General features: G+C 52.0%; 1 protein-coding gene and 1 long non-coding RNA gene across 32 annotated transcripts in view; one reads left to right on the top strand and one right to left on the bottom strand.

Annotated features, from left to right (window-relative positions):
- Nucleotides 1–21,661: 21,661 nt before the first annotated feature.
- Nucleotides 21,662–25,369, top strand: part of EBF3 (EBF transcription factor 3) — a 113,090-nt gene continuing 109,382 nt past the window's right edge. For 7 of the 31 annotated variants that reach the window (XM_085555403.1, XM_085555398.1, XM_085555404.1 and 4 more), the window contains exons 1-5: nt 21,830–21,945; nt 22,059–22,718; nt 22,808–22,964; nt 23,186–23,249; nt 23,812–23,867. In XM_085555403.1, coding sequence (XP_085411529.1) covers nt 22,585–22,718; nt 22,808–22,964; nt 23,186–23,249; nt 23,812–23,867 — 411 coding nt within the window. In that variant the 5' untranslated portion in view covers nt 21,830–21,945; nt 22,059–22,584. Of the gene's footprint in view, nt 21,946–22,058; nt 22,965–23,185; nt 23,250–23,811; nt 23,868–25,369 lie in introns of those variants that run through there. The other 24 variants (XM_085555392.1, XM_085555390.1, XM_085555382.1 and 21 more) reach the window with 8 other exon arrangements.
- LOC107316279 (uncharacterized) lies at nt 21,947–23,112 on the bottom strand. Its single transcript, XR_001556260.3, has 3 exons — nt 22,991–23,112; nt 22,337–22,856; nt 21,947–22,080 (listed from the first exon to the last, which is right to left on the bottom strand). It is a non-coding gene; the product is annotated as an uncharacterized LOC107316279 (long non-coding RNA).

The following is a 25,369-nucleotide window of genomic DNA, read 5'->3' as shown; positions in this document are numbered from 1 at the left end:
GACAAATCTTGACCTGAGGGAGAAGGCAGCGGGAATCTGGATTTTCAATAACATAAGACAATAAAGCTCAGACTTCTAACCTGCCGCAATATGGTAAAAGTATAAAGAGCTTAGCAACTAATAAAAGAAAAGGGTCTTCCAACTCATATTTGAAGATCTAGACCCCCAAAAGGACACTTCATAAAGATCATAATGGGTTAGTCAGTATCTAACAGATACCATGTACCTTGTTGACCAATTGTCTGACAGTTGTCTTCTGCAGGCCTGGATATTAATAAGCCTCGTGTTGATTTCCTTGGGGTATTTTGTCTTTGTAATTGTACATCTACTTGTTGTGACACCGCAGCTCACTATATATTTATTTAATGTGAGTCCTATAGCAAAAAAGAGCGTGTATGCTATTGTTTTCCTTAGATGATATGCATGTGCTGCAAATTTCATCTCCCTCCAAGGTACAGTGAATCAAAGCTGTTGCAGGGTGAGGGAGAGCACTCGGTCTTGGGGCAAAGAGGAAATCCAGATGTGTTTTCCCCATTGGCGTGAATACGTCTTACTCCTTGCATTACATGGGGAATATGAAGAGATTCAATTAACACTGCCTTTTTACTTCTAATAAAAACAAAAACCGGTTCTAGAAGGTATTCCAGCTAAATACTATTTTGACAGATAATGCTCGTGTAAAGAGCTGCCACTCGTGCAGCAAGATGAAGGGGAAGCAAATGCATAAGGAAGATCACTGAGTGGCTTACGGAGTGAAAATGAAGCCCATTAAAACTCCTCTTGCCAACAAAACAAAGAGTGGCTGTGGCTTGATCCTGCTCTCCCCATGTTCTGTCCATACAGCCACTGTATAAAGTGCAAATATTTGGGGATGGTGCAGTATATATGAACTGCAATGTTCCATAGGTTCTCAAATATTGGTACATGTAAGAGTACAGCCTGCTTGGCAGCTCCCTCAGTTGTACCAACCACAGCCCAGCACCCCTAAGATTTGGAGCACAGTGGGAATGGCAGCCACGCATCCCTGTGTGGGACTCAAAATCAGACACATGTGTCAGGTCATGGCCAGGACACCTCCATGCAAGCCTGGAAATGGCAGGTTTGCCCATATCTCATCACCTCTGTTTGGCCACAAACCTATTTCTTGGACCAACCTACACTCCTATTTCCAACTAAAAGTGAACATGCTCCATTTGTGCCCACTTCACACCCCTGTAACCTGCAAGAATGCTTTCCTATTTTTCCCTGCAAGAAATTCCATGCAAATACTTTACCTTATCGCAACCTCTTGGTACCTGAGCCCTGCTCACACTGTTCCCAGCCCCATCCCTGTGCCACAGAACTTCCCACCCCATCCAGAGTGTCACTCCAGCAGTGACCAACTACAGCAGCACAGAGGAACACAGCCTTGGAGGGGATTGCCCTGTACCTGGTCACAGCACCTCCAAGGACAAGGAGATAAATCACAGAGGAGAGGAATAATTGGGATGCATTCAGAAGTAGTTGCCAGGGAGAACTTATAGCGCTTAATAAACCTCCAAAGTTTGTTTCAGTCCAAGTTCTGAAACAACTCTCTGGAAACTTCCTATTCAGCTTTTAAAGAATGGATTTTCTACAGGCAGAGATGAATCTTTGATGGATACCAAGCACAAAGCTTAAATATGAGATTATCAAATATAACTTACAGTTTCTGCTGCTGTGCTTGGAAGCCTACGGTTGCACACCCCAAGTCCCCATTGCCCTCACCCAAAAGAGCATCTACGCAGCCAGTGGTGGGAGGTGATGGCACAAGGAGATGTTCAAAGTCCTGAAGAGGTTTCACAGCATCCCTCCAGAGCAGCCTATCTTCAACCAAAGGGTTCTGAGATACATGTTTGAGTTTCAGGGTAAAACTTCAGCCAGGAAGGGTGAAATATTCCCTTCAAGCATCATTGGTAAAGCAGAAAGTTGCACTGCCCTGTGAACACCTACAGCATGTGGCACCTGCCACCAAACAGTGACCTGGTTTTCTTTTTTATTTACTTTAACCTCCAGCGGTGATGGAAAGATAAGGCGAATGCAACTGAAGTTAGTGAGCATTCAGTTTTAGCCTGTTTTGCCTGGATAGCACTGACTCACCGGGCTGTAGCTGAGAGCTGCAGCTATGTTTGGAAATAATAGGTCTTCATTTGCTGATGAGAACCTCAAGCTATAGCACATCACAGCCATGTTGGTGACATTTCCTATACCAAAACCACAGGAAGAATGCTGAGAGCTGCCACCAAGGGAAGCATGGCCATGCACACGTGGGCTCTGAGCAGAGCCAACATTGGGTATGAGCTTTCAGGTCACTGATGGCAGTGGTGATGTACTTCCAGTTGCTTCCCTCCTTGTCCCATCTATCTGTAGCTCTGACAGACATCCAAGCTGGAGCTTAACTCCAATGATCAAAGCCATTGCTGGTTCCTGTCATTTTGTTGCCTTTCATCACTCACATCCTAATTAAATGCAACCAGAAGACCACCCTGGGGTGGAAGCAAGCAGTTCTCCCATGCCTACACACTGCATTGCAGCAGCAACCCAGTGCAGATCTCTGTGGTCCCGCAGCCAACCACACACAGGCACTTGCTGGAGGAGACCAAGTACAATGGCCTAAAGCAATCTTGCCATGTGGTAATTTTCCAGATAAATGGACAGTTGCATCAACAGTTCCACTGTTGAAGGTCAATGATCCATATAATACGGGCAATTACTGAAGTATTTCCGCTGCAGACTTGGTGACAAATCTTCAGTGCAAGACAACAGCTCAGCTCAGGCACCAAAGGGTGACGGTGGGAGGGTCAGTGCTGCACCAGACCTGCACCTGCTGTGGGCAGCAGTTGTGCCGTGCTGTGCTGCTGCCAATGCTGCCTGCTTTGACCTGTCTTACTCCTTCCATGCTCAGCTCAGTCACTGACCCTCTGCTTTCAGGTTCTTTGCTCCTTTCCCATGCCTTGCTTCAAAGGTAATCACACCATTACCCTCTATAGATCCTCCTGTGCTGAAGATAACAAGTAGAAATTAATAATAATCAAGGGAGAGCTCCTTAGGAGTTGGAAGACTTGGGAGTCCCAGCACATACACTTCTTGTTGCATCTCAAAGCCAAGACAGAGCGCTCCCCGGGAGCTCACACCACTGATACCCACAGCCACTGTACGTAAGGTGAGAGTCAATCACAGCTCACACACAACAGCTCATTCTTCAGAAAGACATCCCGAGCAATAGGTGTACTGAAATAATTGTTTCGTGTCATTAAGTGTACATGAGGAAACAACCACTCATACCACAGTATGGGCTTTTTGCCATTGCTTGCATCCTCATACAGCGGATCCTCAGTGCTCAGTGCTACAGCCTGACACCAGAAATCAGCACCACAGCCTCAAGAAATGCTGAAGAGCACAACAAAGCCACCCAAAAACAGCACTGACATTCTCAGCCCAAAGCTTGTCAAAGCAAAGCAGTGCTTGCTGGTTCAGCACCCGCTAATCAAACAGCTGCACGCAACAACATGGAGATCACGCCAGTGCCCTCAGCCATCCCAGCACTGCACGGCTTTAACTATAAACACATCAGACCCTGAGAGACTTTTGTGGTTTCTAATGGGGATACATTAAACCTGTAGTAGTGCTTCCCCTGTGAATTGTACTTCTGTTTCAGTTTCAGTTTACTGCTGCTTTTACCCATTGTGTAAGAGACAGACTGCCATTCCATTCCACCAAAACGAATGGGAAACATCAGTAAAGAGCAGCCTTAATGGTGGAGGAATCCGCCGGGGATGAACTTTTGTGTTGTTCAAGAACGTATTTCAAAATTTAAGCAGATTTTACTAAAAAGGAGAAAGAAGAAGGGACTTGAAAAAGGAATTTAACCTTCATGAATGGAAAAACGCACCCAGCGCAGGACCCAGACCTCAGAAGTGTGTGAGCACGTGGGGCTGACACCTCTGTTAAGAAAGGGATGAGAAGTCTTTTACATTCTGAAATACCCATCACCGCACCCAGCTGTTTTGAATGGAGTCAATGCAGATGTTTGTAACTTTTTAAATGGTTGATCTCTCACTGTGCAGAGCAGCTCCTCAAGGAAAGCACAGTGCATCTCTGCTCCAAGCACTCCTGAAAGCCTCATCCAAAGCCGCGACATGGAAAGGTTACATTTATAGGCAGATCCAGATCCAAGCCAATCCGAGCACTAACACCCCTGCTACATATACAAAAGGAGCTCCTTTCCCAGCCCCTCCTCCTGCCGTGTTCTCCCTTGTAATAATTATGTAATTGCATGCAATTCCTGAAAACCACATCGAAGTTGGCTCTATTATGATTAATTGTCCCCATGGCTTCTTGTAAAATTTCCAAAGTTCCAGCTGCTCACACAGGGTTTCGTTTACAGAAGTGTTGCACATTATTAGATTTTCTGATAAAGTGAGCTCCTTTATGATTCAGAAAGCCACTTCTCCTCCAGACAACTGGCATCCTCTTTGTTATTCACCCAGGAGATCCACGAGCCAGAATGGAGAGCACTCAGTTGAAGAAAGGTATTCCCAATCAGACATGCAGATTAAGTATTATTTATGCTGTGTAAACAAAACATCACTAAAGTTTCAGAGCAAGATCTGCCTGCAACACATGGAGGCTGAAAGGATGCAAGCTCAAGGCCTGGGAGCACCCAACACCAACCCAAGGCCTGGGAGCACCCAACACCAACCCAAGGCCTGGGAGCACCCAACACCAACCCTGCTATAGTCCCAGGGAAGGTCCCTCTTGAGTCCAGCTCCATTCATTTTGTCCCACATAGCATTTCCCTTCTGATAAACCCCAAGAAACTCAGAATGGAGGGCACTGAGCACTACTCATATGCATGCACCCTTCCCAATGTACACTCTCCTCTGCCTTCTCTCCTCTACATATCCTGGACATCAAACCATCACCTTGCAGCGCTGGAGGGCCAAGTAGAAACCCAGAAACACTCCCCACACCTTCAGACCTTTCTCACCTCAGCTCAGCCCCACATGGCAGCAGGTGCCCCAGTGCAGAATGCAGCACCCAAGAGAAGGAGCAGTGGCAGCAGGGAGGGCAGACCCATCAGCACACCCCAGGGCTGTGGTCACATCGCTCTGCCAAGCACAGGCAGGCAAATATATTGAAAGACAGTGTAAATCAGAATGTAATTCCACTGAGGATTTGCAAGCCCCTGAGATGCCAGAAGCAGCCAGGCCAAAGGCTGGAGTTGCCCACAGGGTCACAGACAGAGCTACCAAGCTGAGGAACTGAAAGCAGCTGTTATTTCAGTGTATCAGAGCTACTGGGTGCTAAAAGGGCAGTAAATGTTAAGTTACACAGGAGGAAGGGAAAGGCAGACCCAGCTTTACATTGTAACCAACTTTCCTGAGTTATCACCATTTACAATAAAATCTGTGTGATTCTATGAAGAATTCAGCTCAGCACTCAATAGCAAAAGGAGTATTAAGGATTACAAGGAAAGGAATTGAAATGGAAACAGAAAGCACTGCTATCATACAGACCCAGCTTGTGCCTGCCCATGGAGCTCCACCTGCAACACCAGCTCCCTCCAGCCTCAGTCAACACAATAAAGCTGGGAAAAAGTACAGAAATAGCAACACTAAGTGGGGTTTCATGGGGGAAACAATTCAGTGAGTTCAGGGGGTGTTTCTTCAGGATGGAGAGCATGACAAGCATTGAGGGGACAGTAACTCATCCAAGGCAAATGCCCTCAGAAACATCCCAGCTACCACTGTGAGCACCTCAGGTCTCATACAAGTACATGGTACTTTATTCACACCAATAAAAGAGGTAAACCCTACGTGTGAGCCACTGTTTCCCTCTGGCAAGAGGCACAAACGTGCTGGTGACCAAAATCAGAGAGCCACCATTATTCCTGGGGATGCTAATAAATAATCCAAGTTCCCTCTCTCCTGCTGCCCCCTTTCCCTTCACTTTGTATTATGCAAAACAGACAAATATTATCATCTTCATAGCATCCTTCTTGAAAGGCATGCATTTCAAATACCATAAAGAAGTATTGTCATAATGAGGTTAATGACAATAGGGTTTCCAATATCAAAGAGCCAACACACAGCTGCTTTATAGTATGGAGTGATATAGCACAGAGCTCCATAATGAGAGAAGAGAGTTTTTGGGTTACGCATTTTAATGAGTTTGTAATAAGCAAAGTACTACGGAAGAAGTAATTTGCATTTCACAGCACTATTTAGATAGAATACTTTGTTAACACTCACTACATTGAAGCAGGAAAATTAGCCCAACTTCATAAGGATTTAGAGTCTGAACACGCACAGGCCATTGTGCAGAAGATGATATGCTTTTAGAGCTGGAAGAAAAGGTACTTGGTAATACCCACAGTGAGAGAGAACAGAGGGATACCACACCTGTGCCTTATTCACCTATAGAATTAGGCAGCAACAACCGCTGCTGGGTTTGTGCTGTGTGTTCCTCATTTGATGTCTCAGTTTGCACCTTGCAGTGGCGATGCACACCAGTGTTTGGTTTGAAGGAAGCATCCCTCCATCCCTGCAGGCATTCAAGGCCAGGCTGGATGTGGCTCTGGGCAGCCTGGGCTGCTGGTTGGTGATCCTGCACACAGCAGGGGGTTGAAACTGATGATCACTGTGGTGCTTCTCAACCCAAGCCATTCTATGATCTCCAGCACCAGCATGGCCAACATCAGCAGCATCATCCAGCACCTGTAGAGCTCAGGGGCTGCCCATAATGCTGCTGGATCTGCTGCCTCAACCACTTGGCTCACTCCCCATCCCAACCCTCAAGTGAGGAGATAGAGGTGATCTCTATGTGGTGTGTGTCTTTGTATAGCACTGTGCACACCATGCTCCTGCAGCATTGCACTCATTATGGTTCATTCAATAAATAGATGTACCTTAAGAACGATGCATTCATCTATTAATGTTCCTTATGGGAAGCATAATCAGCTTCATTAGAAGCCATTATTATGGTAAAATTCCAAGTAAGAACATCACGAACAAGCAGGCAGCACAATCAATTAAAAACCTGCACTATGAGACTGCTATGGACAAATGTTCAGAGGATGCCCAGTGCAGCCCTCACCATCCTGCAGCAGCCCCAGGATGGGGACTTGTGCTTCCAGAACCCATACTGGTGTGAAGCACAGCTCAAGAAGAGCCTGACTGCCCCTTGCAGTGTGTGGGCTGCCCTTGGCTTGCTGACTATGACTCAGAGCAGCTTGCAGGCAGCACTGCACGCAGAGCAAGAGGCCAGGTCTGTTGCCAGTCTCTGAGAATCCTCACCCATAAGGCCCAGGAAACCAGAGCTTATGCTTGGGGAGATGTCATTGCTAAGCTATACAAACAAGGCCTCAATGCTCTTAAATGCTTTGAGCTGTGAAGGTGTACAGCAGAGCAGACTGAGCTTTGAGTATGAATCTGGCACAGTAAAACAAGAGCTGGCCTCAAGCAGGAATTCAAATGGTAGCAGCCACTAAAAGCTTTTTCCATCCCCCACATTACTGTAAAAGGTAAGAGGTCTTATTCATCAGGACCAACACATGCGTTGTTGGGAAGTCAACAGCACTGTACTGGGAGAGGGTACCAGGATGCTGCTCAGTTACAAATGGGCATTGAAACAAGGCCAGGTGGGGAAGCACCCAGCAGTAGCTGAGCCAGGAGGTGCTGGGACACCTCCACAAACACACTGTGACTTCAGCATCTCTATAGTTTCCCCCACCAGCTAACAGCTCAGAAAGGTACAGGAATCACACAGCCCTCCTCTGTGCTCAGAAGTTTAACAAACACCTTCAGCTGGACAAAGGGCTATTAAAAGGCTTGCCCCCCTATCAAGGTCTTGGTAATTTATTACCTAGGCAAAAAAGGAAAACACAGCAAGGGTAACATAGTCCTCACAACAGAGTGAAAAGGGAGCAGCCTGATGAGAAGTTCCATAGTCATGGGTACCTGCAGGGCTAGAACATCCCCAGTGCTGCAAGGCACACAGCTCTGCTCCACACCTGTATGCCCAGATCATCACCCACACCACATCCAGCAGTGTGGATGTGCAGCAGCAGGGCCTGCTCAGACGCAGCACAGCCCCTGTTGTCATGAAGCCCTCAGAGCTGTTAACCCTATGATCAAATAAAGGTATGGTAATTTACAGCAGTGAGCCATCAGCTCTTCTAAATAAAGAATTATTGCTTCCTCCTCTTGCAAGGAGCTGAGCATGCTGGGCTGGCTGCTCCTGGAAGCACCAAACACCTGGGCTGAGACTAAGCAGAACCAAGGGAAGCACTGGGTGCTTGCAGGAGCAGGTGGTGCCCCCAGGAACTGACAACAGAGTGGGATAACTGTCCTAAAACTTTCTCTGCAGTCACTCTCAGAGCACTGGATAAAATGGCAAAGGTGAGAAGAGAGCGAGCACCCACTGTGCTCCACACCAAGGAACTACAAACTGCAATCTGGAAGAAAGCCACAGCAAGTATAAACCTTATGGCTTTGTTTCCAGCCTGCTGTATGTGGATGCTGTCTGTCACTGCATTTAGTAGCTGGGCAGGATGTCACTGAGGGAACTTGCTGGGGAGATGCACCCTGAGCCCCTGGGTGCAGGGCACTGAAATAGCCCAGAACAACTGCAGGCTGTCATAATGCTTACATGCTGCAGTGCACACACAGCAGTGAAGCTGTAAGGAACTCGTAAGGGACAGAAGCTGGGCATAAAGTGGCTGGAAGCAATACAGGTGCTGTCACTGCAGCATCCCACAGGCTGCACCCTGCTGTCCCAAAGCCAGTAGCGCAATGAAAGGGAGCTTAAAGCTTCCTCTGAAGAGTTTTAGAGTGAAGGCCCTGTGAACCACCTTACAAAAGAATAACCAGTAGATGGCAGGCCTGCAAAGCCTGATAAGACTGAGGAAGTTCATATTACTTTGGTAAGAGACAGAATGATATTTTAAAGACAAATGTTTTTATACTTTAACTACCCTAACAGGATCTATTAGTACATCTGTAGAGGTATTTTAAAGAGTTATGGCTGCAGGATTACAATTAGCGCACCAAACCACCCAGTTCTACAAGACCCATTTGAGTCAAAGCTGTTTTTCAAAACCAAATAAAGTCAAGCATCTAATAAAGCACAGATCATTTCTTTACAGCAATATCCAGATCCTTTCCAGCAGCAGCCAAGACAGTTTAGGACTATTGCCATCAATGTGTATGTAAGATGGTAAAGACATCAGGAACACAACATGTCAGTGCCTCCTTTTAGCCACCAAGTAAAGAAAGGTCTCTTCCTAAGGGGTAAAGCAAGAAAGGTATAAGCAAGTCCTGCAAGCTGCACCAATCAGCCACACACCATCTCCAGCCATGCCCCATGTAGTACAGCTTCCACCATAAAGGTCTGCAACACAAAATACTGCTTTGAAACATGTCAGGAATGCTTAAATATTGGTTTAGTAGTGGGATAACCAGAGTTACTTGGTGGTATAGGGGCAGGGCTGGCCCCACACTGTGCAAGGGGACCACTGGCAGCAGGCTGCAAGGACACCAGCAATTAATTGGCTCTGAAGAGTTTGAAACCACACAGCTCCAGGCACACAGAGCCCCACAGCCAGGCATTAGTAAGATTATTTTTTCCCCTCCATATTTTTACACTTAAGGGATGGGGAAAACTTAGCAGCAGTTTCTGTATGGATCCATCCCACTGCTGTCCTTCTGTAGGGCTGTAACGATTGTTCTACAGGCACCAGTTGGGAAACTAAGCTCAGCAGCCTCCACCCCTTCACCATGAATCAGTGGGGCTCTATAGTGAACCATGATCTGTTTCCTCAAAGCAGGTAACATACATTCTCACAGCCTCCCTGTCCACCATCAGAGCAGGGCCTTCCCCCTGCTCAGACCACGACTCTCAGGAATCCACACCACCACTGCACAGCCCAAGGGCACCCCACACTGTGCCCACTCTCCCCAGACACCCAGCAGTGGGGGCTGCCCTGAACAGCAGCTCTCTTAGGAGCAATTCTGAGTGGATTTCGCTACAGAACTGGTGTAACATGATGGAAACCACAGCAATAACAGCAGAGAAGCAAGGTCCTAGGCTGCTGTAAGGGAGAAATTGCTCATAGGCAGCAGCAGGCACAGAAACAAACAAACCAACAAAGAAAATATCTGCTCACCTTCAAAGGGCCTTGGATATGCAGGGACCTCAGATATGCAGGGACCTCCAGCAAAAAGGCCTTGCCTTCACTTACAGCCCTTAAATGAGGGCTGGGAAGGGGTGGATCCTGGCTCCATCCATCCAGTCAATCAGCAGCACTGCTTGCACCTGAGCTCCCCTGGGTTGGCCCTGCCCTCCCACCAGGTGCTCCATCACTGCTTCAAACTTTAGTTTGGAATCATTTCCCCTCCTCCTTCACAGCAGCTCAACAGTCTGTTCCCTTCTTTCTTACAGCCCCCCCAGATACTGACAGGCCACTCTCAGCTCTCCTGCAGCCATCCCCCCTCCAGCTGCACAGCCCCAGCTCTCAGCCTGCCCCCACAGGGAGATGTTCCATCCCTTGGGTCATTTTTGTGGCCCACATCTGGACACGCTCCATCAGATCCACGTCTCTCCATGCTGAGGATTCCCCATCTGGACACATCTGTTCCAAGGACCAGGGCTGACGCTCCACACAGATCTCCAAGGCACTCACATGGCCTCTGGAAATCACAGCTCCCAGGACGTAAGCGTTAGAAGGAAGTGTGCTTTTATGTGTAACAAGTGATTATATGGCACTTAAACAGGAAATCAGATGCTTCTTATACTGCAGTATGTTCAGGAAAGAAACACCGTAATGGGAGAGGTGAGGGGTGGTTAATACCGTAATGTTTCCCTGTACGCTACTGGTGGAACCATTCTGGGATATTGCATACAATTCGTAGCATATACATACACGGAAATGTCTCTGAAATATATAATGCTTGCTGAAATGTTGCATGAGGGAGTAAAGGATCACTGTCTACTACTGTCTGAAAGATGATAAATACCGAGCAAGGAGACGGCTTTTTGCAGATGATCAAACTTGACATAATTGTGAATAGCAGGATTAGCACGAGATTTAGTGCTGGGGTTTACAGATGCTGCGTGTGTCTGATCACAAGAGCCTCTCAGCCTGCAAATGAAATAAATAGGTAATTCTGGGGTGTTTGGGGCACTCTGAAAATATGGGCTGGAAAGGAGAAATGCAGTGTGACAGTGAGAGAAAGTCTGTAGTCTTGTTTCTTATTCTTCTGAATAACAAAGCAAGGTTTTCCTGCCCCGTTTCTATAATCAGAGGATCACAGAATGGCCTGGGTTGAGAAGGCCCACAGTGCTCATCCAGTTCCAACCCCCTGCTGTGTGCAGGGTCACCAACCAGCAGCCCAGGCTGCCCAGAGCCACATCCAGCCTGGCCTTGAATGCCTGCAGGGATGGGGCATCCACAGCCTCCTTGGGCAACCTGGTTTTTTTTGCATTAAATAAATCGCACTGTTGTATTTTGTGCTGCTTCACGATGCCAGGTGAACTTTACAGGTGTCAGCTGCCACCTCCAGACTGCTGGAGAGCCCTGTGACAGAGTGTGGAACCACAGCAAAGTTAGGAGATAAATCTCCCACCTTAAAATAGAGAAGATAGTAAAGCATGTTTTCAGTGTCACTTCTCAATGCAGGAACGTCTCACAGCAGGCAGCAAGGACTCACACACTGCTAATATTGTTTATTTATCCCTCAAATTCTTGCTAAATACTCCAGGATTCACAGCGTGGTGATGGCCTCCTTCAGTCCTATGGTGGTGCACTGCAGCTGGACAGTGGGGGTTGCTTTGGAGAATGTATCTTCATTCAAGTCTAATTTTTTCCAGTACAGAAAATAGAAGCAATAAGTAATAAATGAGCTCTTAAATCTCTCTTCTATAATCTTCCTCAATAAAAGACCAGCTAAACATTTTGGGCCTTATAGAAATGGAGCATCTGATTGTAAATTCAACCGGTGAAACAGAGCTGTTGCTTGTAGTGCAATAGAGATAAACAGAAGGCGGATAAAATTCCACCCCACACAAAGCACACACATAAAACCCACCCAGATCTATAATTCAGTGGGTTCAAAACACATCCAGGCAGATCTGTGAGGTGCCGACACCTGGGACCAGTGATTTTACCTTGAAAGAAATGAAGGCCTGCATCATTCTTTATCTCGCTCCCCGCTTTATTTGCTGCTTTTATTCAGCCAAAGTTCATCTCTCTGCAGTGTCCCTCCTTCCATCACAAGAGCAGGGGCACCTCTTCCATACAGGTTTGTCCCAATGCTTTGGCTGCCACAGTGTGCCAGACAGCACTTCATACACACAAGCACTCAGAAATGCCCATGATGTTCTTCTTCCTGCACATCACATGCAACTCAGTGTGTGAGCTGAGTTCTCAGCTAGGATACATGTGTGGAAATCTCTGCTTTATATTTATTATTTGCATCCCTCTCTAGGACAAGCACACATAATTGAAGAAGATAACTCCAACTTACTCTCCCTATGAGCATATTGCCATGCTAATGTGTCTTGATTAGGTTGTTTTCCTTCTAAAAAGGAAGCGTTTCTCTATTGTGGTGCCTAAGAAGATTTCCAGCAGATCCTGCTGCTCGAGCTGTGCTAGCAATACTTACAGTCAGTATTCTCATTGCTCTTGTTCGTTTGTTTATTATGCTCACATTCTCTTCCTTCATCCTGCCCGTCTCCATCAGTGGGCCTGGAGGCAAATATAGTCCAAATATTGTCTGTCACTGCCACATTTAGTTTTAATTCCTGAGATCAGGAGATCCGGCCGTGCTGCTTCACACCCAACAGCCACTTCATTTATGGGTTCTCAGCCTGAGCCATCCCTGTGTGTCCCACTGCCACGTTTCCCAGTGCTGTTGGATCACAGATTCATAGATCATAGGATGGCCTGGGTTGCAAAGGCCCACAGTGCTCATCCAGCTCCAACCCTCTGCTGTGTGCAGGGTCACCAACCAGCCCAGGCTGCCCAGAGCCACATCCAGCCTGGCCTTGAATGCCTGCAGGGATGGGGCATCCACAGCCTCCTTGGGCAACCTGTGAACAGTGCGTCACCACCCTCTAGGGGAAAAACTTCTTCCTAACATCCAACCTAAACCTCCCCTGTCTCAGTTTGAAACCACTCTCCCTTGTCCTATCACTGTCTACCTTCATAAACAGTCTATGACAAACTAGCTTTGCTAATGCACTGGGTGCTGCCCAGAGGTCACTTGGAGGCACACATGTGTGTCGTGCTGGTGGCACGTTGGGTCCATGACCACATTCCTTACCATGAGACTACACCTAAAGCCTCACCAGCTCTGCTGCTTGTGTTCAACCTCCCACCCACAAGGTGGATTTGGGGAGCTGTGAGTGTTTGGCACTGAGAGGTGGTTGCAGAGCGTCCACTAGAAAAAGAGCTGCAGTTGTGAGGGATGCCCTGATTTGGGAGCAGACAAGATGCCCCAGGCTGATGGAAGAGTGAAACTGCAAAGGTAACGTGCTTATACCATGGGGAAACGTCACTGCTGCTTCTGGAGCGTCCCCGCAGAGCTGGAGCCGGGAGCCACAGTGCCTCACCACTGAAAGGAGCCATTCGAGCACACTGAAGGCTGGAGGTAAGATTAAAGGAGGAGGAATGAAAACTGCTGATAGAGTGCGCAGCGCACTAAAAAGTGAGCTAAGAATAAAGAGATAAGGAGCACCAAGATGTTGTCACTGTTCTACTCTAATAACTTAAGTAGCTGCCGTTAGACAGCAGTCCCACAGCGCTGTAATTTAATCCAGGAGTGAGGGATGCCAGGGCTGCAGGCGGTGCCATGCCAGCACACAGGGCACTGCCACCCGCGCTCAGCCCTCTGCCCCATGGGGACACAGCACAGAGGTGGGATTTTGGTGTTTTAAGCACCTGATGTTGTTCGGACACCTCCTGCTTTGTCTCACGCTGCTGATTTCAAAGGCTCGGGCACAATCAGGCTTTCTCTTTTCCTGCAGAGCACAGTGAGGGGGTGAAAAATAGATGATCTTTTTACGTTTTAACAATGGGTCGGTCGTGCTCCTCGCAGCAGGGGGAGAGAGGCACCACTCCACTGCGTCGCTCTTTGCTGGCTCTGAAGGTGGAAGCTTTGGGAGAGCACACGGCAGCCCCACGCTGCCCCATGGAGAGATGCTCTGAGAACCACAGTGTGGGGCTTCTTAACCAGGAGCGCTTCCACCTCTATGCAAAAAGCACTCACCCTGCACTGAAAGCAGAGTGCTGCTGAGTTTATGACGTGGTGCCAGGTTGGGTGAAGTCACCAGGGCTCAGGCCCAGCTTTCCCCACGTTCCTGTTGGTTTCAGAGGCCGCAGAAGCCCTTTTTCCCTTTTGGCTCTGGAAGACTTTCAAAGAAGTGCTTGCAGTTTTCCAAGCATCGCTGTAGGAATGGAGCCCATTGGAAGAGCACCCAAAGTTCTCCAGCCCACACCCTCAACTCTGTGCTCCCCGGGACACAGCGGGACAGCCCTGGCACTGCAAACAACTGCATACAGATGCTGAGGGCTGGGCAGCACCCGATCTCCAAAGGTGAATGCCTGCACAAATTAAACCCAACCAGAAAGTAGCTGCCGGCAGAACAAACCCAAAAGGGAATGTTATCTGAATGTACAACCAAGGTCAGCATTGATGGGCTTATTTTTAATACATGTAGCTCCATTCCTGAACTGCCCTTCACTACAGGAATCCACCTGTCTTGGAAGCAGTGCTATTTATTTATTTTTTTCCCTAAACACCTTCACATCTTGTAACCTCACATCACTTACAGCGGTGCTGCATCACTAGAAAACGTCTGTGTGAGCGGGGCTCCGAGTCTCACTGCAGCTTCCCTCCTCGAAACGAACCAATGCTGCACGAGTCCTTGAGCTGAGCTGGAGGAGGGAGGAGAGAAAAGCAGAAATAAACAGAGCCGAATTGCTCCTGGCCGGTGGGATCCCCGTGGCCGCGGTGCGGTTCCATCACACGCGTTCCAAAACCAAACATTCAAGCGGACGCAAAGTTTTTCGAACCCCGCTCTCTGTTAACATGGCACCGCGATGGCACCGCTCGCTCCTGTCTGGCCGGGCCGGCTCCTCACCGCCGCTGAACCCGCAGCTCCGGCTCTTCCCCCCCCCGCGTCGCGCACGGCGGAGAAAACTGTTGCGTTCCCAAAGCGCTGCGCCGTGAGGACCGCGCACCGCCGGGCAGCGCCGGGCTCCGCTCGCATCGGCCGGGCGGGGCCGGGCGGGGCCGGGAGGGGCCGGGGCGAGGCCGTCGTTCCCACCCCCGCGGGTCCCCCGCGCCCCCCGCCCGCCCCCCGCCCGCACAGCGCGGGGGGGGCGCTTGCGCACTGCTGCGCTCCGCGCAGCTCCGTGCCCCCAGCGAGGCTCGGCCGTAAGTGTGGTGGTAAAGCGCGCAGAGCGCACGCACTCCTCCGCCGTTCCCCTCCTCAATAAACAGTGCCCTCCGCGCGGGTCGGGGCTTTCCCTGGGCAAAGCTCTCCCCGGCCCCATTGGCCGCCAAAGGTAAGCGCGGGGCTCGCTCCCGCTGCGCGCCGGGGTGCGCACCTTTTGCGCGCTGAGAGGGACGGAGCGCGGCGGGCGGGGGGCAGCGGGGGGACCCGCTTACCTGGGATGGACCCGCTTACCTGGGATGGGGTGGGATGGGATGGGATGGGATGGGATGGGATGGGATGGGATGGGATGGGATGGGATGGGATGGGATGGGAGCGGAGCGGAGACCGCGGGGGATGCGCGCCCGCAAGCGTCCCGCCTCGCCGCGCATCTGTCCCGTCCTGCGCGCAGGTTGCGCGGTGCCGCGCGGGTCTCGGCCGCGTCTCCGGGTTTTTTTTCCCCTCCCCTCCGCACAAAAGAGGAGCCGGGCGCCGCCGGAGCCGCCGGCCGAGGTGCCCGGGCTGCAAACGGAGGAAGCAATTAAAACTCCTCCTTTCGGATTAACAACCCAAAATTGATCGATGTGTCAGGAATACCGCTGATTTATGAAAGGTGCTTATTTCCCTGGGATGGAGAATTTTATGTTCTCTAGGTGAAACGGAGTTCACTCAGCTCCAGAGTAGATTGATGTTTTAATAAAAATAAATAAAGGGAAAAAGCGAGCCCGGTCTGTGGGGACATCAACTCTCAAATCGTGGAGTTAGACTAACAAATCAAATCGCATTATCTTTACATTTCATATCTTTTCATCTAACGCCTTAAAAAACTCGCGGGCAGCGCCGCAGCCCTTTATTATCTGTAAAGTTTTTTAATCTGACGCTCCGAAGTTCAAACAGCGATCAGCAGCGTGTGCCGAGAGCGAGGCGGCTCTGAGGCTCGGAGCAGACTGTCCTGTAGATGGCACACGGTCCCCACGCTACAGCCGCTCGGAGCGGAGATGCGCGGGGGAAGCTCCGCTCCAGCACTTGTTGTCGGCCCAAAGCCGGCGCTGCGCTGCGCGGGGCGGTGCGGGCCGGGGGGAGCGGAGGAGCTGCCCTGGGGGGGGGGGGGGGTCCGGTGAGGCGGTGCGGGGTGCGGGGCCGACCCGCGCAGTGGGGCCAGGCAGCAGCCGGGAGCCCGACGCGTTTGTCTTTGCAATGTAAATTTCAGCGGGACAAATTGCTTATTAATAGTCTAGAAGAGAAGGCAGTTTCTTTCTTTCTTCTTTTCTTCCTCTGTTTTTATTTCTGCATGGCCCCCAGCTATGCTCTGGGCAGCCTCACCGCCCAGCAGTTTTCTCTGTTTCAATATCCTAAAGAAAATGCAAATCGCCGAGCTGTGGCCTTTTGAAAAAGTTAAATTAGCAACGGCGTTAAGTGACTCCATTAGCATGGAAAACATACAAACGTTTAATGCGGGATCTGCCCTTCTCCCTTAGTCCGGCTCGCTCCTCTCCGCGCATCGCTCGGCTCGGCTGAAAGATTCCCGCAGCGCTGCCCGAACCCGGGGAGCTCCTGGAGCGGGACGGGCCCCTCAGCCCTTAAGGGTTGAGACGGGCCACGGAGGCTCTCGAGAGTCGTGCGGGGCAGCGTTGGGCTCGGGGGCATCCTCCCTCTCTGTCCCCCGAGGGTAGCGGCTGCCCGGTGCCCGGTGCCCGGTGCCCGGTGCTCGGTGCCCGCCTCGCCCCGCCGGGGGCAGCGCTACAGCCCAAAGCTCCGCTCAGCAGCGGGCACAGCCCGAGGGGACGCGGCCCGCAAAGCGCCGGTCCCGCTGAGCGTTGGCATCTGCCGCCCCGAATCCCTTCAGGGCAGAGCGAGCCTTGACCAGGAAAGAGTTAAGGTTTATATTATTCAGCTGAGGTCTTGTTAGGATGTAATCTGCATTTTCTAACTACTGCGTAATAAAAAGTGAGAAGTTTTGAGACACCTTTCTTGATTATACCTTTGGCGATACTTTAGGTTTTACATTTAATTTGCATTTTGTTCTTAGTGAATATTGAAGTCTTGAGTGGAGGATTGAATTTTATTAGGACATCTGGACTGACAATATCAAATCAGACACCAACGTCCCAAAGCATGCTAAAATTTCAGAGTTAATTAGAACGAAGTGTGTTTAATTAAAGCCAATTATAATATCTGAAATTATCTGATCGATCCTTGTTTGTTCAGTCGCACTCCCCTCATATTGTTTTCGCTGTGCGGGAGGAGCCGGCCGGCCGCAGCCCCCCGCGCATCGCACCGCACCGCACCGCACCGCGGGGGCGGCCCCGGCGGAGCAGCGTTGGGAGCGGGCCGCAGCCGGGCGGTGCCCGCAGATGAGCAGCTCCGTGCGGCGCCTGTTGTGCGGGCACGGGGCAACTTTCAGCCTCGTTCTGTCGAGAACTAATTCTTCCTTTAACAATATCGGGGGAGCGGGGGGTGAAAGCGCCCCTGGAGGAGTGCAGGGCAGAGAGGTACCTTCAGCAGAACGGTTCCACACCGCCCAGCGCTCTCCACGCCGCTCCCCCCGCCGCGCAGCCCGGCCGAGAGGTGCGCAAATAGAGCGCAGGGCCGCGGGAAGGGCGCGGGGCAGGCGTAGAGAGACTTGGGCAGAGCTGCCCGAAGGGACCCGAGCGGTGCAGACGTACCGTGCCCCGAGAGCCCCGCGCAGCCCGAGGCCTGTGCCGAGCACAGCGGCTCCGCAGTGCGCGGCTTGAGCCCCGCGGGGCGCGCAGCGGGACAGCGGGCTGCCCGCAGCCGTCGGATGGCCCCGCTCGGGGCGCGGATGTGTGCGCCCACGCCGGGAGCTCGGTTATCCCTCGGCCCTTCTCCGGACGCGGGCTGATCGGGAATTGGAATTTCAGCCAAGTTCCGAACTTGGCCCGAACCGGGAGACGGAGGCGTAGAAGCGGGCGGAGGGGAGGCCGAGCGGAGGTGCGATCCCAGCCCTGCGCGCCCGCTGAGCGGCCCCGGGCGCCGGGTGCGGGTTACGCGGCGCCGCGCGGAGCGGCCGCAGGGGACCCCGCCGTCGTTGCCTCCTCCGCAGCGCGTTCCCCTTCGCGTGTGTATCGGGAGGTGCCCGTCAGCGGGCAGCCCCCGCCCCCCGAAAGCGGAGCGGCCGTACCTGGGCATCCTCCGCCGTTACCGAAAATACCCGAAAATACCCGAAAATACCCATTTATCACTGCACCGCAACACGGGAAACGAGAGTTAGCCAAGATTTGTTTCTGTTCAGTCGGGCATCAATTACACCCGTGTAACCCAGCGCGTTAATAACAGCGGCGCCTTCGAACAATAAAAGTGAGAGAGGTGCGCGGAAGCTGCGCGGGTCCCTCCGTACCCCCCCCCCTAAAGGAGCGCCGCGCAGCGCAGTGCGGGTCAGTGCCATCCCTGCGGGACTTGGGCTGCGGGGCCGGGGCCGATCCAAAGGGAGAGGAGCTGGGAGAGCCCCACAGGGTCCGCGTGGCCAAATCCACGCGGGGCTCCGCGTCGTGTGATGGAAACCCTCGAAAGGCGGCGTGGGGGGGGAGGAATGGGGGGGAAATGAAGTTTAAAAAAAATAATAAAAAAATAAAGTGTAATAATTAAGCTAATAGTCCCACGAGGATTGTCCCGAGGAACAGCACCACCAAAATAATAATAATAATAATAAAGTTTAGGAGAATCCTATAACAGCTGTGGAAATGAGGCTATCAATTTTAATCTGCGCGATCCATGTACAGTACGTGATTATGCGTTATTATATGCGAAAGGAGGAAGGGATCCTCGGAGGTGATTTATTGCGGCCAAGGGGGGTGGGGGGTGGGGGGTGGCTCCGGGCCGGGCGCGGCGGGCGGTACCCGGGGCGAGGGGGCCGCGGGGGTCGGGAGCGCTCGGCCCGGCTCGGGGGACAGCTGGGCTGCGGCCATCTGAGCGACATCTGGGAGCCCACTGGTGTGTGGCACGCGAATCGCTTGATGTCGCTATTTAAATGCAAATTTGCGGGGGGGGATCACTGAAGCCTCACCCCGTAAATTCACACAAAAGGGAGACTCGGCGAGCAAAAGGAGGAGGAGGAGGAGGGCTGCGGAATCGGGAGGGCCCGGGCCGCCCCCGGCAGCCCCCGCAGCCCGTTGCTCGCCCGGCGCCGGGCCTCGCTGCGAGGAGCTGCCCACCCCCCCGAGCGGCCTCGGAACAAAAAGCCCCGCGAGGTCCCGGGTCAGAGGGGAGAGACGGGCCGGGCCGCTGCGGACAGGAGCGGTACCGTGGCCCGACCGAGAGCGGGGAACGTGGAGCCATCCCAGCTAAATAAAGAGAGAAGGGGGGGAAAAAAAAAGCAACAAAACCCAACTACAAAAAAAAAAACACCCAACAACAAACCCCACCACATAAAGTTGGTGAATGATAAAGACCGTATTTTCCACGCTTTGGGTGCAGGACCAGATGATCTAGAAAATGAGCTGAAATAGATTCAGCCTCAGAGCCTGTTGTGAGGAGCAGCTGATTCCCCTATTTCTGGCCAGATGGCTTCTGAACACAGATTTGCATTCATTTTCGCTTAATATCGTCCAAAATAGTGGGGCAGCTGCATTTGTTGTCAAAAAGGTTTAAAACTCCCTTTCTTTCTGGGGCAGGATCGTTACCTTATGCGATGGGCTTATGGAACTTTCTTTTTTTTTTCCCCCCTCTTTAGTCAACAGTATCAGATTTAAAAGGATTTGTTTTAAAACCTCCTAATTTGGTAATCAGATTTAAATCGCCTCGGCGCGTGTAATCTGAATTAAAGATACTGTAAATGATTTGAAGCATTACGCTTTCGTTAGCACGGGGAAGGGGCAACTTCGGCATTGTTCCGCTGTAGGAAATATCGCACCTTTGTGGCTTCGTCGCGTTATTTTTTTCGCTTCTTTTGAGATGCGCGCGTTTTGCGCGCCCGTCCGGAGCGCTCAAATATCCGCGCAGCGCTGCCGGGACCGCCGCTTTGCGTCCCCCCCCCCCTCATTCCCGGACGGCACCGCCGCGTTTTGGGGCTGCGCCTCCACCTCTCCGCGCTGCTGATGAACACGGGAATTTTCTTTTAATTTATCATGAATAGTTTCCATACACTTTGATTTAAGGTTATTAACATTCTATAGACAGTGGCATCTTTAATATGTGGCGATCGCTTCTAAAGACTAATCTCATTACCCTCAAATAGTCATAAAATATGATTTTATTATACTTACGTATTTAATTAGACGGCCAGCAATGTAATGGATTTTGAGATCGGGTAGAGCAACAGCTTTGATAATTCACTTATCTTTGGCAATAGTCATTAACCCCCAACACCAGCAAAATAGATTGCTTTCTAACGCAGCTTTTCCCTCACCCCTCGGAGGAAGGAGCGGCTTTTCCCGACAGCTCGGGGCGGACTGATTCCATTCGCACCGATTCATCGCTACGAGACCGTCCGGACCGGCCTCGGTTCACCCGAGCGGGGTGAACTCCTCGGCCGGGTCGGGCGGAAAGAGCCGCGCAATGCGGGCAGGGCGGCTCCGCGCACACACGGGGCTCAGAGCGCAACCTCACGTGTGTGCGTGTGTGTGTGTGTGTGTGTGTGTGTGTGTGTGTGTGTGCGGGTGCGCGTAGGGCCGCGCTCTGCTCTCCCCAGGACGGTGCCCATCGCAGCCTTTGTCCTGCCCCCCCCCCAGCCCCCCATGGCTCAGCCCCAGGCCGCGCTCTGCCCGCAGCGCCCCGCGGCCCAGCGCCGCACGGGGTAGAGTTGCGGGGCGGCGGGACCCCCCTGTGCTGGTGGGCAGGTGCCGAAGCTCCTCTCTGCGGGGCAAAGCCCAGCCTCCCTCCCACGGTCGCGTTGTGCACTCACTCCTTTTTCATTATTTTCTTTATCTTTTTCCCCCCTTTGGATTTTTTTTTTAATATATATTTTAAATTTTTTTTTCCTTTTATTTCTTATTATTTTTAACCATTCCTCTTTAAACTTCTCAAGCTTCATTTCACTTTCCTCTTATCCATTCTTTCTTCGGACCATTTTTTCTTTTTTTTTTTTTAATAATTTCCAATTTTAATTTTTTATTCCTTTTCTCCTCCTCTCTCCCCACACTTCCCCATTCCTTCCCCAACCCTCATCATCTCCCTCTTTAATTATCTCCTTCCGACTCTTCACCACGCGCCTCCACCCCCCCCTTCAACCCCCCCCCTCTTCACCCCACCTCCACCAGCAGCCTGGGCCGGCAGGGGCCGGCAGGAGCGCGGCGGCGGCGGCTGCAGCGGCGGAGGCGCGGATGCGGGGCCGGGCCGTGCGGGCCATATATGGCTCTTGCTCCGCCCCTGTGCGCGTCAGCGCTGACAGCGCGGCTCCCGCGGTGCGGGGCCCGGCTCCCGGGAAGGGCGCGCTCCTCGGGGAGGGAGGGCCGGGCTCCGCGCGCCGCCGTCCATTCCGCGAGACGCCACGGGCCCGCGCCCCGCTCTCCTGTGCCCGGGAACACCTCCGCGGTAATCATTTTTGCGTTTATTTGTCTTTTGGAGCAGGAGAGCTTTGCCAGAAGTGGTCGATTCAGCGGTGTCCTGAAGCCTTTTTTTTTTTTTTTTGATGCTGTTTCCACTAGGATGACACCACGTTGAGCGCATCTACAAAACAACAACAACAATATTTCTTCTGCCGACAAAAAAAATACCAACCCCGACCAACCCCGAACCCCCCAAAAAACCAACCCCCCAAACCCCCAAACCTCGCAGTGCCGCCGGCTGTAGTTCCACTTTTTCTTTCTTTTTTATTTTTTTTCCCATTTTTTTCCCTTTTTTTCCCCCCTTTTTCCCCCTTTTTTCCCCCATTTTCCCCCCTTTTTCTTTTATTCCCCCCCCCCTTTTTTTTCCCCCTTCTTACCATTCCGAACCTCCAAGCTGGAACGCCACCCGCGCGGCCGCGCAGAAGAACTCCGCAAATTGTTGATGTGGTGCCCGCGCAGGACGCGCTGAGGAAGGCAGCGAGGCTCGGAGCGGACTCTCTTCCCGCAGAGCTCCGGCACCGAGCGCTCCTCCGGAGAGGGGCACCGACCGAGCCCGCACCGCACCGCGCTCCCCTCCTCGTCCCCCCCTTTCGCTTAGGAGCTGCCGCCGCCCCCGCTCGTTTTAATGTTTGGGATTCAGGAAAATATACCACGAGGCGGAACGACCATGAAGGAGGAGCCGCTGGGCAGCGGCATGAACCCGGTCCGCTCGTGGATGCACACGGCCGGAGTGGTGGATGCCAACACGGCCGCTCAAAGGTAGGTGCGGCCCCCCCCGGCCCCGCCGCTCCGCCGCCGCCCGCTCCGCTCCGCGCTCACATCGCGCCTTGTCTTGTTCTCTCCCGCAGCGGCGTGGGGCTGGCTCGGGCGCATTTCGAGAAACAGCCGCCTTCCAACCTGAGAAAATCCAATTTTTTCCACTTCGTCTTAGCTCTGTACGACAGGCAGGGCCAGCCGGTGGAGATTGAGAGAACGGCTTTTGTGGACTTTGTGGAGAAAGAGAAAGTAAGTCTGCCCAACGCTACTCCTACCGCTCTATCGCTGCTCCCGTTCCGAGCTCTAACGTTACGGTGCCGGCCGTTCCGAAGCGCGGTCCCGACGCCGCAGCCCCTCGGCCGGGCGGGACGGGGCCGTGCGGGGCGGGGACTGCGCGGGGCACACGCAGCGGCCGCCCGGAGCCGCGAGCCGCGCTCGTACTGAATGTCGTTATTTATCGTTACTTGCAGGAGCCAAACAATGAAAAAACTAACAATGGGATTCATTATAAACTTCAGTTATTGTATAGCAATGGTAAGTTTTGCCGTCGCCTCGCGCTCAGCAGCCGAGTCTCGCTTTCTTTTTCGAGGCCTTTTATTACGATGATGATGATTATTATTATTATTTTGTAAAGATTCGGAGATGAAAATTGCGCGCGTGTAAACACGGCTCCTTCCCCGGCACGGGAGGAAAACAAAACAGGAGCGATCAATAAGTCAATGGCACTTCACATGATTAAGCGGCCGGGCTTGAAGTGGGGAGTAAAAAAGGGGATCGATAGGAGCTGCGCGCAGCACCACTTTTAAGTGACTTTTCCCACTTTTGCCAATTACCGGTAATTATCGCGGCGGAGCGGAGCACAGCCCGGCCCGGCCCCGCCGCCCCCGGCCCTCCGCCCCGGGCCCCCCCGCCCCGCTCCGCGTGCGGGCAGCTCTCCCTCCTCCTCCCCATTTCTTAGTTGGATTTTGATTTATTTCTATTTCTTTTTTTTTTTCTCACCCCCCCTCCTGCCATTCGAATTGTAAGCCGGGCGCGATGTAACCCCGCGCGGTTCCGTGGGAAACTCTAACGCGGATTTCTCTCTCTTTCCCCGCAGGAGTGAGGACGGAGCAGGACCTCTACGTGCGCCTCATAGACTCCATGACCAAACAGGTGAGAGCCGCGCTGCTCCGGGTCGGGCCGTGCCGGGGGCTGGGGGGGGTCGTGCGGAGCTCCCCGCTGTCAGATCCGGGCTCCCCGCGCTGCTGCGGGGCCGCATCGCCCAGCGTTGGGGCGGCGGGTGCGATGTGGTTCTTGTTGCCGTGTGTGTTAGCATTCGTTTAGCGAGGGGTAGAGAGAAAAAGGGGAAATAACCCCAGCGAGTTGCCCAGATTTATTTTTAAACGCTATTTTTTTTTTTTTTTAAATCCTTTATAACTTTTGGTTTTTTTTCCTGTTATTTTTGGGGTTGATATTTTTCTGTCCGCTCTCCTCCCGGCCACGCTTCTCCCTTTTTTCTTCACCCCTCCCTTCCATATTCTCCCCCCCCCCCCGTTTCTTTTATACCGAGCTATGGAGTAACGCGAGACGTTCCCTCGGATTTAAAAGTTAAATGTGCCGAGGTGAAAAGTCAGCTTGTTCGCCTCTGGTCCGCGCTCACCCCGCAGCCCCCCATCTCCATAATTCAAACTCCGTGCTCCAGGGGTCACCCCAACCCGCCGCTCCCTGCGCGCAGCTCCTGTTTCCTCCCCAACCCTCTGTCAGCCCTTGTAAATAACATAATTACAAGCGGTTCCTTATTCAATTATTTAACCTGTCTTGGACAACTTTTCCGCTGATAACTCCGCGAGAGCAGCATCGCTTTGCTCCGCAGCAATTAAAGGCAGAGAGCAGCTCGAGGGCTTTGGATTTCATCAACTTTTTATTAATACTTTTTTTTTTTTTTTCCGGAGAGACACTTCAAAATATCCATCTATATATATAATTTTTTTTGGAAGGGGGGCGGGGGGGAGGCGGTGGAAGGGGCAGTAAGAGGAGGAGGTGAGAATGGGGGATGATTTACAGTACTCTGGAAATCAGATCCCTGGGATGGAAATGAGAACCGCGCCTCCGATCTGCTGCCCGCACCGCCCTGCGGGATCCTCAGCCCGGGGTTGGGGGGCTGCAGGGGGGGGCGGTTTATAGGGAACTTCTTGGCCCTCCCCGCGAGGAGCGGCCCGGACAGTGCGGGGCCCGAAAGTTTCCCTTCGTGCGGGGCCGGCTCCGGGCGGCCGCAGCGGGATGGTGCGGGGCTCCGAGCGGAGCTGTGACAAAGGCGGAGGCGTCGCTCCCTCCGCTAATTATTTCAATGGGTTACAGAGGAGCCCTTGTAAACTCTGGAGCGCTCTCGAGTTGACAATGTGGGTTTATTTCCTTTGTATATAAGAGCTAAACGCTTTCGGAAACCGCTGTAGTGGTGCAATTAAGGGGCTCCTGTAGGAGGCTCTGAGTTTCGTTTCTGGCGTATAAAGGGGGCGAAAAGAGGCCGGTGTCGGTTCGCCTTACCAGGCGATTTCGCTCCGCACCTTCCGAGCTGAAATAACGGCTTTAATCCGGCCTCCCTGACGGGAGGCAAAACAGAGCCCGGAGCTGATCAAAGAGTCAATGGCGCTGAACCGACAGCTTATGGATTTCTG

Source organism: Coturnix japonica, chromosome 8, assembly GCF_054131305.1.
Source record: "Coturnix japonica strain WE chromosome 8, WE-NBRP24, whole genome shotgun sequence".
NCBI classification, from domain to species: Eukaryota; Metazoa; Chordata; class Aves; order Galliformes; family Phasianidae; genus Coturnix; species Coturnix japonica.
The sequence above is the reverse complement of the archived record's forward strand: the minus strand, read 5'-3'. Positions and strand labels throughout refer to the sequence as shown.